Source organism: Sylvia atricapilla, chromosome 20, assembly GCF_009819655.1.
Source record: "Sylvia atricapilla isolate bSylAtr1 chromosome 20, bSylAtr1.pri, whole genome shotgun sequence".
NCBI lineage: Eukaryota > Metazoa > Chordata > Aves > Passeriformes > Sylviidae > Sylvia > Sylvia atricapilla.
The window spans coordinates 306051-320314 of NC_089159.1; the positions used below are offsets into that span (position 1 = coordinate 306051).

At 45.5% G+C, this 14264-nt stretch overlaps 1 protein-coding gene across 1 annotated transcript; it reads left to right on the top strand.

Annotated features, from left to right (window-relative positions):
* Positions 1 to 230: 230 nt before the first annotated feature.
* Positions 231 to 12906, top strand: LOC136370323 (myeloperoxidase-like). Its single transcript, XM_066333698.1, has 13 exons — positions 231 to 327; positions 1002 to 1098; positions 1921 to 2096; positions 2700 to 2823; positions 4752 to 4881; positions 5746 to 5946; positions 6043 to 6358; positions 7725 to 7885; positions 8314 to 8566; positions 9821 to 9991; positions 10788 to 11025; positions 11488 to 11705; positions 12866 to 12906. Exons 1-13 carry the CDS (start codon positions 231 to 233, stop codon positions 12904 to 12906), a joined length of 2223 nt encoding a protein of 740 aa, XP_066189795.1.
* Positions 12907 to 14264: the final 1358 nt, after the last annotated feature.

The following is a 14264-nucleotide window of genomic DNA, read 5'->3' on the forward strand; positions in this document are numbered from 1 at the left end:
TTGTTTTGTACAGCACCAAGATGGAGGGGGCAGAGAGGGATGTGTGGGGTCAGGCTCCTTTCCACCAGCTGCTTGTGGACAGCTGCCAACACCTACAGCCACAGCCCCAGCCTGAGTCCCACTGACAGATCTGGACAGAGGGCAGCTCGATTTTATTCCTGGATCCTGAAAGTGATATTGGGACCAAACATGTTCTGGCCCCTCAGTGAAGCCCTGCCCATTGAGGATTTATGTTACATTTCTCTCTAGGCAGGAACCCAAGGATGACACTCCTGGGACCCATCATCACTCTCTGCGCAGTTGGAACAATGGGATCCTCGGGTCGTGGTAGGTTCCTCTTTGCCCTCTGGCTGCTGCTGTACTGGAAAGAGTATGAATCAAAACTCAACCTGAGTTACGAGTTAGACATAGCTCTAATAAAGAATTGAAGTATCCTGTAGATTGATCCACTAAAAATGAAGTTGATACTTGAGAGATTTTCCGAAGGAAAGTCCCTATTTAACCAACAGCCTATCTGTGCAAATTGTCCTTTTATGACAGGGAACTTGAGGGAGAGATTGTATCTTTGGCTTCTTCTGTGCACTTTCCTTGGGGAAACGTCTGGAGCCCCAGGAGCAGCTGAAGCAGCAACTGAGGGAGCTGGAAAGGGGCTCAGCCTGGAGAAAAGGGGGAACCTTGTGGCTCTGCACAACTCCCTGACAGGAGGGGACAGCCGGGGGGGTCGGGCTGTGCTCCCAGGGAACAGGGACAGGAGGAGAAGAAATGGCATCAAATTGTGCCAGAGCTTTTGATTGGATATTGGGGGAAAATTCTTCATGGAAAGGATTGGGAAGCCTTGAAACAGGCTTCCCAGGCCAGTGGTAGAATCACCATCCCTGAAAATGTTAGAAAACCCTGTCTATGTGGCAGCTGGGGGTGTGGTTTAGTCAAGAACAAAGCTTCTGTGTATGTTATAATTGAGTATCCTCAATTTCTGCGTTTTCTTCTTTTACTTTTTTGAGCAGAAGTGTCAGAGGTGCTGTCAGATTCATCTCTCCTGAGCATCATTACTGAGGCCAAGCAGTTGGTAGACACCACATATTTACAGTCTCGAAAAAGGTGAGTTCTTCCTGCCTGACAGTCCCAAATATTTTAAGGCAATAAGATCAAATATACGTGTGGTTTTTTTCTCCGTGTTCCAATGCATATTTATTATGGAGAAGCCTTAGTGCCAGGGCTCTCCTTGCCATAACTGGAGGGATGCTTTTGCCCAGTTTGGCTGGATTCTGGTCCCAGGACCACAAACCATTACCTCCAAGTATTGTTTCCTCACCTACACTGCCACGAGCACCTCTCACTGATCCATTCAGACGTGAACCATCCGTGGTTCAGACATGCCGGACATGTGTGAGTACTCTCCTGGCAGCAGGAGTTCTGCCCCTCTCTGGAAGGACTGGAGTTGTGCAGATGGACACCATGCCAGTGTAAGTCAAACCCCAGGTATCCTCTGTGATTGTCCCAAGAGGCTGGTTCCAGGCAGTGGGATGATTGGGAAGGAGTCTTTCTCCACTCATCCTACAGAAGTAACAGAACCTTGGGACCAGAAAGAGATGGAAGAGGAGCAATGTTTTCCCTCTGTTCACAGAATACACCTTGCAACATAATACATGTAAAATTTTATCCAGTCACAGCTCATTGATCTGGATTTTCACATGATAGAACAAAGTTTATTGTGACAAGGAAGTGTGACTGCCAACTTGAAGTAGGGGATTATTGTGCTTTGTTTGCCAAAACCATCTGAGCTGATGTGCTGATGTGCAGACAGCTGGTCCTTCTGGGCAGGGCTTGCGTGTGACCCCGCAGTGTTGTCACAGCTAATTACACCCAGTCCAGCATGACAAAGGACTGAAATGGTGCTTCATGGAACTCTTCTATGTTCAGCTTAAAGAGAAAACTGGAGGAAAAGATTGTCAACCCGATGGATTTCCTGAAGCACCTAAAGGACCCCATAGGTAGAACCAGATCTGCTGTCCGTGCTGCTGATTACTTGGAAACTACTTTGAAACTTCTCAAAAAGAAGCTACATCTCCCTGGGGAACAGAGTTTCAATGTCACAGGTAATGTGATTTAGACCAAAATGTCTTACAAATAGCTAAGAGCAAGAAATGTGCCACAGCAGGTGGCAGAGAGCAGCTCTGCCATGACCCAAATAACCAAGGATAAAACCCTTCCCCAACAGGGGAATAGATTCGAAGGTTGCTCAGAGACAGACCAGACCCTGGGGTGTTTTATTCATCATCTTTGAGAGTGCATCTCTCCTATCCTTGTAAAAATAGCATAACAAGACCTGTGACAAGCCTGGGACAAAACCTACTAGCAACTGTAACCACTGAGAACCCTCCGTCTTCTACTTTGCTCCTCACACCCCGGTTGTACCACTCTGCAAACTCATTGTCTTTTTCCCAGCTGGGGTAAAACCTTCCTGGGGATGATGCTCTCCACATTCCCCTGGAAAATTGCTTCATGCCCACCCTGTTTCCCTAGTCTAGAGGGGAAGGCTGGTCCACAAAAGGGTTTAGGCACTAAATTAACAATTCCTATCCAGATGTTTTACATCCACAGCTCCAATTCAGCTGGCTCAAATGCTGACCTAGAACACTGAGCTGAAACAACAAAAAAAAGGTAGAATCAGATGCTACTTGATAGGGTTTCTCTTGCAGACCTGCTGAGCAGGAGACAGAAGGAGATGATTTCCAAGGGCACTGGGTGTGACTACCAGATTCGTTCCATTAAATGCCCGGAGAGGGACTTTTACCGTACCATTACTGGGGAATGCAACAACAGGTAGGATTTGTGTGTGGACAAGGAGAGTCTCAAGTCTATATTCTCACCCTGGGTAGATGATTTGTGAAAGTGCCTTTCCAAAGGGCAAGAAGAGCGAAATGCACAGTTTAATAAGCCTATAACAGAAGATTCATTTCTACCTTTGCCTGTCAGGAAAAAAAAGTAGTTTCTTGAAACTTTAAGATTTGCACCTGCTGCCCTTTATGTGCTGCTTTGGATGAAGGAAAGGACTTCTTGGGGTGGGGGCAGGTAAGAAGTTGAGGAAATTTTGAGTCTATGACTCTCATTTTGCTGGACACTACAGGAAATCACCCCTCCACTCTTTCATAAGATCATACGAATTTCCCCAGCTGATTCAGATGATAATATTCAGCTGTTGATATATCTCTGTGATGAGTAAGGATAGGAATTAAATATGACTTTAATTCTTGGCTCTTCCAACTTTATCTAACAAAATTAGTTCTTCAGCTTTTTTTGCACATAATTTCCCTCCTGATTCGAAGCTGGGATAAATTGTTTTTTTTTTCTTACCAGAAAAATGACCAAATTCCTACTCTGACAATGGCGGTCAAGGTTCCTTGTCCTGCTGTGTCAGTGCCAGCCCCCAAATCTGAGTGGAACTTCCTTCCAACGTGCATCTGGCATGAAACAGATGTGCCAAATGTGGTGAAATGGCACAGGTCTGCGTCACTGTGTGGGAAGCTCACATTCATTGGGGTTTTCCGGTCTGTTCCCATGGACTCCAGGGCCTTCAGCCCCACAAGGACAGCATTGTCTGTCTGCCTAGAAAGGGTGTGGAGTCTCTGTCACTGGGGATATTCTAGAGCTATCTGGACACTGTCCTGTGCCATGTGGTCTGAGATGACACTGCCTGAGCAGAGACATGGAACTGGTGACCCCAGTGTGGTCTCTTCCAGAGAGACCAATCGTGAGATTTTGTGTCTGTGCTGATTTGAGGCTCAGGGTAGGGTTATCCTTGGTCTTTTTAGGCTGTTGGACCCAGTTGATCCCTATGGTGTTAATATTTTCCGAAGGATCTTTCTCAGCTTGAGGCACAGACCATGAGAATAGTTTGCCTGCAAAGTCAGTAATAACAACCAGAACAAGATCCTGCTGGTTCTGAGTCCTTAGTATTTGATGGAATTGCTTCAGCTCTAGTACAGTCATTTTTCTAGGACATGCTCTTATTTCACAGCACACTTGCTGTAAACACTGGTAGTCATCTCCTTTTCTAGTGTAGAATTATTTAAGTTGGAAAAGACATCCAAGACCATCATGTCCAACCTTTGACTCATCCTAACCTTGTCAACCAGACCAGAACCCTGAGTGCCACATCATATAGACAGACATTGTCTGAGTTTTGTGCCTGCAGGGCCACAGATCATTGGCTCAATCAGAATTATTCTTCTTCTGAACACAAAATGCTGACTTAAGCAATTCAAACTTTTTGGAGCAGTGTAAGGCAACACCATAATGGCCACAGCTGCAGGCTGAGAGGGTCTGTGTAAAACTTTCCCCAAGGGGCAACCTTGGCACAGATCCCCACAGAGTTGGAGAATCCTCATCCTTAGAATCTTCCAGCCCCCAGCTGGACAAGACATGGCCACCCTCACCACACTGATGGCCCGGCTGTGAGTCTGATTTTGTGTGAAGGTAGAGGTGGTACAGAGATTTAAATGCCAGATAAAATTAATGTAGGTTTAAATGACACATAAAATTATTAGAGTGACACAGGGCACCTTTTTAAAAAAAGTTGATTTTTCTCCACAGTAATAACCTTGATATAATTTGCTTCTTAGTGTTTTCTCAGTCTTATCCCTGTTACCAGAGAACTCAGACACAGAATAAAGGGCTGTGAAATGTTGGTCTGTACAAGGTTGCTGATGTTTGAAAAAATAACAGAAGTTGTTTTTCGGGTGATGCTGCAGAAATCACTCCCACCTGGGGTCCTCTAACCATGCTTTCGCACGCTGGCTCCCAGCCATATATGAAGATGGAGTGTCTGTTCCCAGAGGAGCAAGTGAAGGAAAGCGCTACAATGGATTCCCACTCCCACTGGTGAGAGCTGTTATCCTAATCCAGCCATGGGTATGGACACTGCCCTCAGTGCAGGAAGGAAGCAGTGGCAGCATCTAGAGGATAAATTGCTTGATCTTTGATCTCAGGCTGCTTTTCCATAACTGAGTTATGGCTCAGGTTAATACTTTTTGTTGGAAACAGACATGAGGCAAAAAGGTTGTAGATGTTTCCCTAAGCAGTTTCTGAAGTGTGCGGCCCAAGGATTGCTGCAGTAAGTGCTCAAGGACACTGGGAGGTTTGTACAAACCACAGGGCTTGGAATTCCTCAGCCATGTTCTTTCTGGTATTCATGAACAAGTTACAGCTGGAATGGGCTTTCCATGAGCCAGGTTTGGCTGAAGGACTGTGTAATCTACTTTTACATCTGATGGAGTAGAGCTGGGGCATGGCATGGAGCTCTGTAATGCCATATTTAACTCTTAGTAATTTATCTAAGATCATCTTGTGCATGATCTACAACTACCTGAAAGGAGTAGGGGGGATTGGCCTCTTCTCCAAGGGAACAAGTGACAGAACAAGAGGAAATAGCTTCAAAATGTACTGTAGGAGGTTTAGGATATTAGGAAAAATGTCTTCACTGACATAGTGGCTAAGCATGGAGCAGGATCTCCAGGGCAGTGGAGGAGTCAGTCCCTGGAGGCATTCACTAAAAAGGTAGATGTGGCACTTTTCAATATGGTTTAGAGGAAATGAGGATACTCAGTTGAAGGTTGATGATCTTGAAGGTCTTTTTTTTTCTGACCTTTGTCATTCTGTGATTCCAAGATCTCACAGTGGGAGTTCAAGTGAGAGGCAAATCCAACGTGGCGGAGACGGTCACATTTTCATTTTGGTTTTCTGCAGGTTCGAAAAGTATCCAATGAAATTGCTCACACGGCCAATGAGAACATCACTGCAGACCAGCAGCTCTCACTGGTCTTCATGCACTGGGGACAGTGGGTCAACCATGACATCGACTTGGCCCCTGCCAGTGGGGAAGGAGCCAGCCTGGAGCTCCAGTGCCACACCAGCTGTGCCTTCAAGCCCCCCTGCTTCCCCATTAAGGTACCCTGACTTCTCACCTATGCCACACTCTTATACAGCAGCAAAAAGAAAACCACAGGATTTTCAGATGCATCACTTGGCTCATATTTGCTTTAGTTGCCCCCCGACGACCCGCGGATGCTGAGCTCCGACACCTGCATGCCATTTGTGCAGTCAGCCTCTGCGTGCAACCCCGGGACCTTCCGCCGGGAGCAGCTCAATGCCGTCACGTCCTTCATCGATGCCAGCACGGTGTACGGCAGTGATGACTCCCTGGCGAGGAGCCTGAGAAATCTCACCAACCAGCTGGGTTTGATGGCTGTGAACCAGGATTTCATGGACGCAGGGCTGGAATTACTGCCCTTCGAGAGCGTGACAAAGAGCGTTTGTGTTCTCACCAACAAGAGCGCCAACATCCCCTGTTTTAAAGCAGGTAAGGTGCAGCTGGGGGGTTGTTTTCAGTGGGTCATAAAGTTAAAAAGGGACAAATATCTCCTTATAGGATCCTTGTGGGTCCCTTCCAATGAAGAATATTTTGCGATTCTGTGATATTTGAATGAGGCACTTCAAGACATGATTACGTAAGGTGAAAGACAGGGAATATTCCCCTCAGTTAGAAAAGAAAAATAATCAAGCAAAAATCAATTAATAAACACAAAAATTATTTTAATTTCCCAGAAGAATTACAAAAAATTGTTCTTTCTCAATGAAGTCTTTTCAAAAGCAGGAGAAATTTTCAATAGAATAGCCACCAGTGCTTAAAACTTCTCAGGAGCTTTTTTCTTCTACCTAGAATTCACCATTTATTACCTGAATGCCAGTTGTCAGCTTGTCAGCACTGACGGGCTGAGAAAGTTGAGGCTATTCAGCCTGGAGAAGAGGGATTGTGTGGAGACCTCACAGCACCATCTAGGATCTGAAAGGACTACAGGATAGCTGGAGAGGGACTGCATCAGCAACTGCAATGTGAGGACAAGGGAGAATGGCTTCAGACTGAGAGAGAGTAGATTAAATTTGATAAACAGAAGAATTTTTTCCCTATGAGGGTGGTGAGTCCCTGGCAAAGTTTGCCCAGAGGAGCTGTGGCTGCCCCTGTTTTCCTGGAAGTGTCCAGGTCCAGGCTGAATGGGGGACCTGGAGCAACCTGGGGTTGAAATGGGATGGGCTTTTAAGTCCCTTACATTCTGTGATTCTATGATTTAGTTTTCAACCCAATCGAGACTAGTAATTAAACACGCTTAAGCAATCTAGTCAATTGATTAACTAACACCCTATATCAGAAGAAGTCTAGAAATTTGTCTGAAATTTAAGCAAACTGAGGACAAACACAGAACTTACTCAAATTTTAAATGATCCATCATAGGCATAACATTAAAAAACCCACTATAAATGGGAAGCTTGCAAAATCAATCATAAGAATACAGAGTGTTCTCATTTCCTCATTCTCTGCCCATGAGAAGGGCTCCTTGCTGAGTGAGGAGATGCTCAGTGCTTCTTCCATCGTCTCACAGAGGGTCTTCACTGAGTCCCCTCCAGTTCTCATAGAATCATGGAAGGATTTGGGTTGGAAGGGGACTTAAAGACCATCCTGTTCCACCCCCTGTCATGGGCAGAGACACCTTCCACTACACCAGGTTGCTCCGAGCCCTGTCCAGCCTGGCATTGGACACTTCCAGGGACAGGGCACTCACAGCATTATTGCAAGAACATCACAACTGGTTACTTGTCTGTCCTAACACAAAGACATGCATCTGAAATTGAAAACAATGTACAAAATTCTTAAAATTTTTTCATTTTAGGTGACAAACGGGTGACAGAAAACCTGGGACTCTCTGCAATGCACACTCTCTTTGTCCGAGAGCACAATCGTCTGGCTACGGAGCTGAGGAAATTAAATCCCCACTGGGACGGGGAAAAGCTTTACCAGGAGAGTCGAAAGATTGTGATTGCCATAAACCAGGTACTGATTACTGTTTTCTATTTATCATCCACACACCGAGAAATGGTTTTTCCTCCAGGCAAAAGGAGGAAAATGTTTTGCTGAATCAGCGGGGTTATTTGTAGGTGTTGTAAACGGTGAATGAGAATGGTCCATCAAGAGACAGCATGGATATACAGAGCTTTTCTATGTATCATGTTACTAATTTATCCATTATTTATTATCTTAATGTATAAATTGATTATTAGATAAACTAATTTCACAGTTGAAAATAATTTTAAAATAATTTAAACTCATAATGCCAAACTTATTCATTGCTATAGCTCTTTTTAAATGAAGATTTTAATGAATTTTGCTGCAGAGAATCCATGTTCATTCTCTGTACTTGACTTTTGATGCCATTTCTGCCGCAGCTGCTGGTAACTTGCTGTGCTCTTGTGCTCTTTCAGATCATAACATACAGAGACTACCTTCCACTCCTGCTGGCTGAGGAGACCAGCAAGTGGATCCCTTTGTACAGTGGTTACAATGAAAAGGTGGATCCAAGAGCCTCAAATGTTTTCTCCCTGGCCTTCCGGTTCGGCCACACGTCAGTGCAGCCTTTTGTGTCCCGTTTGAATGAGAGCTTTCAACCTTTTGGTTTCTCCTCCCACGTCCCTCTGCATTTGACATTTTGTGCTCCATGGAGAATTATAGTGGAAGGTAAGAACATGAAGCAGTGGTCTTGGTCTGGTCCTGAGGTGGAGATCAGCTTGTTGAGCACGTGGAATTACAGAATCCCAGAACCATTTAGGTTGGAAAAGATTTCCAAGACCATCAAGTCAAACTTGTGACCCTCACCTTGTCACATCCAGCCCAGAGCACTGAGCACCATGTCCATTTCTTGGACACCTCCCAGCTCAGCAAGACCTGACAGTGAGATGTTCCACATCCACTCAGATGGTGCAGCTGCTCCTGCTGCTCCAGGAGGCAGAAGACTCTCTGTGCCAAATGTCAATTCACTAGACTCTACGTTAATCAAAGCTGTTATATCCCCCTATAATCAGGAGACATGGCAGAGGGTGATGCATCCAGTTTAACTGAGTTAAAGCTCAGTCCTTCCTAGAGGTACCTATCGCTTTTCCTGGCTCTAAATGGAGTTATGGGGTCCTGCTATTACACAGCTGAGATCTTCAGATGAGTCTTTCCAAGGAAGACAAATGTCTCTTTACAAAATGGGTTAACGAATTATGATAAATATAATTACAGATGTGCAACCAATTTTCCTGTGTTTTCTCATATTGTCTCCTTAATTGCTATGAAAAAGATGTGGCTAGTCACACATGAATTAATTTTGTCACTACATTTAATGTTTTAATAAATACCTGTCAATTAATAGTGAATTATAAACAAAACTTATTGCAAAACCTAAAACCTTGGACAGACCCCCAAGCAGTAGGACATAATGGAGCCTTGCAGGCTGAGGAGCAGACTTGGAAAGGGGCTGGTGTACAGCAAGTGGATTTAGGGGTGTGAAAGGAAAAGCTGAAGGATGAGGAGGGGTAAGGAATTTAGTTACTTTACTATGTGAGACTTTATTTACTGGCACCTGCAGACATGTACAAATTCATACAGGTACCACTGTTAGGGTGGAGAGGCCCTGGCACAGGCTGTCCAGAGCAGCTGTGGCTGCCCCAGCCCTGGAACTGTCCTGGGCCACCTGGATGAGGCTTGGAGCAACCTGTGATAGTGGAAGGTGTCCGTGCCTGTAGCAGGGGTTGGAATGAGATGGGCTTTAATGCCCTTTCCAAACCAAACCAGTCTGTGATTCTATGATTCCATACACACATGGTGAAATGAAAATATGGAGATGAAAACCCCACCCAGCCCATAGTTGACTGTTGCAGCTGCATGAAAGGGACCATCAAAGCTGCATTTTGGCACAAAAAATCTTCCCTTGATTTGCAATGGCTGCAGGAGGCATCGACCCCCTGATCCGGGGCATGGTTGTGGATCATGCAAAACTCATGAAACAGAGCCAGCTGCTCATTGAGGAGCTCCAGAACCACCTCTTTGAACAGACAGAGGTGATGGGTCTGGATCTAGGGGCCATGAACATGCAACGGGGAAGAGACCACGGCCTTCCAGGTAAGGAGACACAAATCCACATCTCCTGTGAATTACGACCTTTTTTTCTGCTGCTGCTTATTTCATGAATGAACTAAGCTTTTTCTATACTAATGGGAAGAACCAGTACCTTGATTTGAGGGTGGAGGATGAGCAGACAGCCAAGCTCAGGGAATGAAAGGTTTCTCTATTATAAAAATATTTTTGTGAGAGATTTATAACAAAGACAAAACACTTAGAAATCAAAGATGATATTTGAGATAATGTAAGAAAGCAGGTGAGAGACAGTGGTGAATTGCAAAGGGAAAACATGTGTGGTAAAGAAGGTACAGACACAAGTGACCAAATTCAGCTTTTGCATGGGCTTGGACAGGTCCCCTGGGCTTTATTCTCTGCCCATCAATCTTTATGTGTGTCCCAGACAAGCCAGAGTTCTGAGCAGAAGTGGCTTGCACCACAGGTGGGACTACCCCAGGTGCTATAGAAGAGGTGTTCTTGGGTTAAACACAACCAAATTTCCTCTTTTCTAAAAGTTTGATCCTAGAAGTTTTGCCTCTGAAAGTGGCAAGGACTGATGCATTCACCCTCAGCAGTAGAGAGTTTTAACCAATAGGATGAGAGGTAGTCGCAAAGACAACCCAAACTGTTTAGTGCACATATGAGAAGGACCTTTGAAAATGTGATATTCGTTGATACTGCCTGGACAATAGTGCCTTCCAGATCCTTTGAGAAGAAGCAGACAGTGTTCATGAGCCAAGAAAGGTGCTGTGGAGATGTGGTGGTGGGTTCTGGTCATCTGCTGCTCCTGTTCTTGCAGGTTACAATGCCTGGAGGGGCTTCTGTGGGCTCTCCCAACCCCAAACTATAGAAGAATTATCTGAGGTGCTGGGCAATCCCAAACTGGCCAAGAAGTTCATGAATGTGTATGGGACACTGTACAATATTGACCTCTGGATTGGGGCAGTTGCAGAGCCTGTGGTTCCCCAGGGCAGAGTTGGGCCCCTCCTGTCCTGCATTATTGGCACTCAGTTCAGGAACCTGCGTGATGGGGACAGGTGAGAGATACACTCCCTGTTTTTCAGAGGGGAAAAGATGACATTTCCTGTGACACACTAATCCAACCCATTTACAGCACTCCAGTGAGTGCTCCCAGCACTCTCACCCCTTGATTTTAGCCCCATTGTCAAAGGACTGTTTTTTGCATCCTGTTTCTCTAGATTCACATGGCTGACGAGCACCAGCTCCAGATCATGAGGGATCTGCTGTAGCCTCTGCCTGAGGTGACTTTTGCTCTCAGGGCATAAATCCCTGCATCCCAGCAGCCTGTTGATGCTGTGTGGAAGAGGCAAGCTCTCTGCACTGGCAGAATTCAGATCTGGCCACACTGGAAACATCTCTTTCTAAAGGGATGTTCCTGGTGAATGTGGATCTGAGCACCATTCAGACTCACCTCGGGCAGGTTCCCATCTCAGCAAGTAACCAGAGGTTATAAACTGCTTCTGAAAATTTCGTTGCAGATTCTGGTGGGAAAACCCAGGAGTTTTCACTCCACAACAGTTGCAAGCATTGAGAAAAATCTCAGTGTCAAGGGTGATCTGTGACAATACTCATATCAAAAAGATACCCAGGGATGTGTTCATGATCAACACTTATCCTGAGGACTTCACTGATTGCCAAGAGATTGACGTGCTTGACCTCTCCTCCTGGAAAGATGAGCCTGAGAGTGCCACAAAAGGTACCAGTGGTCTGAGATCTGTCAAAGATAATAAATGTGCTATGAAGTCTCTTCCATGTCTAAAAAAAATGAAAGAATTAAGGTTTCCACAGTGACTCTGCCCCCCAAAAGAAGACGACTGTTCATTTAGCTACATTCAGACACCACTAGAGGCAGGGGTGCTGTTAACTGGGTTTCCAGGCAATCTATCACTTTCAGCAGATGGGAAATCCCTCAAAATCCAGCCTGTTCTGGACCTTGGGAATGTGTCCTCTAAAGACCTTATTCCAGAGCAACCATAGTCTTTCCTGGCAGGAAAGCTGTTGATGAAAAATCAACTAGAATTAGCCAACCTGCTCCAAGGTCTTACTCTGCTGCTCCAAGTTCCTGCTCTCCCCTCATCTTCCCCAAAGCTTTAAACCAGTTTAAGATATATTTGGAGTAGTTTTGACACTGTAGGGCCTCACCCACCAGTAGCTGAAACACATGATCAAAGGTTATGATGTGCCACAGTAAAACAATGTCTTTGTCTGAGAGATGTGGACAATCAGTGTCCTACTGAAACACTTTTGACCAGGGCTCTCCCAATTGAAATGATGTGGGAGAACAGAGACTTGGAAAATGGAGTAGATTGGATTCTTTTTCCTTCTGACAACATTTATAGATGATCACAATACCTTGGGGTTACCTACACTGCAAGGCACAGACCACAAAGCATCTCCATGCAGTTCCTGTATTGAGTTTGACTATCTATTTGAGGGAAACATTGTTTTTTAAGACAGATACTTGCACTTAAAAGCTAAATTACAGTGGCTTTACCCCATTCTTTAGGACCTGAGTCCAGCTCACCTTCTCTCTAAACAAGAGTTTTTTCATTTCTTGTTTTTTTATTGAATTCTTATGGTCACTAAAATGTGTTGAGCTGCTTCCTGTGGCTCCTTTCTCACTAGGCTCAGGGGAAGTCAGTGTTTGTGTAATCCAGAGAGTAAAATTCCAGGGCTAAAAGCAGCTGCTAGAAGCTTAACCTTTTGAAATGGCAAGAAATTGCCCCCAAACCACTCATTCTAAGGCCGGAAATAGCACGGTGTCTCAGAGGTGCAAGGATACAGGGATGACAAAAGGGTGGACAAAAATGGTGAAAAAAATTCTGCCTCTCAGCAGTTTTTCTGCTTTATTGACAGTTTCTAATCCCGCTCGTCAGACGACTATTGGAAACCCCTAACAGTGGCACTGAGCTGCTGCTGGGAAACTCCTGCCTGGACATGAGGCTCTGCTGGCTGCTGTTGACTGAACATCAGCACATGGTTTCCCAGAGGGGAGCTCACGACTATGTAATCTGTTTTATTTCCTGCAACATGGCTTTTAAAATATAATTTCTTTCTAAAAACTTACATTAATGTAAGTCTTCAGATGGAAGGGCAATGATATTTTATTTTATGTTGCCCTAAAATATTGATCAGAGGCTTTCTGACTCTCTAAAAGTGTAATTATGACATGGGTTTTTTACTTCCTATCCTGATTGGGTGTCAAACCTGCAGGCTGCCATGGTTGCATTGCAAAATCAAATTCCTTATCCTTTATACCTGCTCAGAAATTAGCACATTCATGTAATCTCCACAAAAACTTCCCCAATCTCCTGGTTTTGCACAAGAGAAGAAGCTGTTTAGAGTGAGTGTTTAGAATCAGTAGTGAGATTTCAGCCTTTGAAGACACTGAAGAATGGCAGCTGCATCTGGAAGGCTTGAAGCAAGTTTTATTTAAATCCTACAGTGAACCTGTGTGGTTTAGGCATCCTTGTGCACTCACCTACAGTCATCAATGACAGCCTGGGGGCAGAGAGGCTGGAAATCTTTCCATCAGAAAAGGGCCTTGGGGAGCTGGTTGACAGTGGCTGAACAAGAGCCCAAGTGTGCCCAGGTGGGCAAGAGTCCAATGGTACCTGGGCTGTGCCAGACACAGTGTGACCAGCAGGACCAGGGCAGTGACTGTCCTCCTGTGCTGGCACTGCTGAGGCCCCACCTCAAATCCTGTGTTCACTTTTGGGCCTCTCACTGAAAGAATGTGAAACCCTGGAGCATGTCCAGAGAAGGGAATGGAGCTGGGAATGAGCTGGAGCCCCAGGAGCAGCTGAGGGAGCTGGAAAGGGGCTCAGCCTGGAGAAAAGGAGGCTCAGGGGGGACCTTGTGGCTCTGCACAACTCCCTGACAGGAGGGGACAGCCGGGGGGGTCGGGCTGTGCTCCAGGGAACAGGGACAGGAGGAGAGGGAACGGCCTCAGGCTGGGCCAGGGGAGCCTCAGGGTGGACATCAGGAGGAATTTCCCCAAGGAAAGGGTGGTCAGGCCTTGGTGGGGCTGCCCAGGGAGACTTGGAGTGCCCATCCCTGGAGGTGTCCAAGGAAGGCTTGGATGTGGCCCCCAGTGCTCTGGGCTGGTTGAGAAGATGGGGATTGGGCACAGGTTGGACTTGATGATCTTAGAGGTTTTTTCTAACCTAAATGATTCTGTGAATATGTGTGTGATTCTACGGAAGTCAGGCTGGTGTCCAAAATATTCTTTGGCTCTGTTTCATAGCTAAACACA

What these genes read in the sequence shown, in the direction of transcription:
- LOC136370323 (XM_066333698.1), top strand. Translation starts at nt 231, where the DNA reads ATGTTACATTTCTCTCTAGGCAGGAACCCAAGGATGACACTCCTGGGA. An exon ending in ATGGAGAATTATAGTGGAAG is followed by an intron (nt 8,567 to 9,820) that starts GTAAGAACATGA and finishes CAATGGCTGCAG; the next exon opens with GAGGCATCGACCCCCTGATC. An exon ending in AACCTGCGTGATGGGGACAG is followed by an intron (nt 11,026 to 11,487) that starts GTGAGAGATACA and finishes ATTTCGTTGCAG; the next exon opens with ATTCTGGTGGGAAAACCCAG.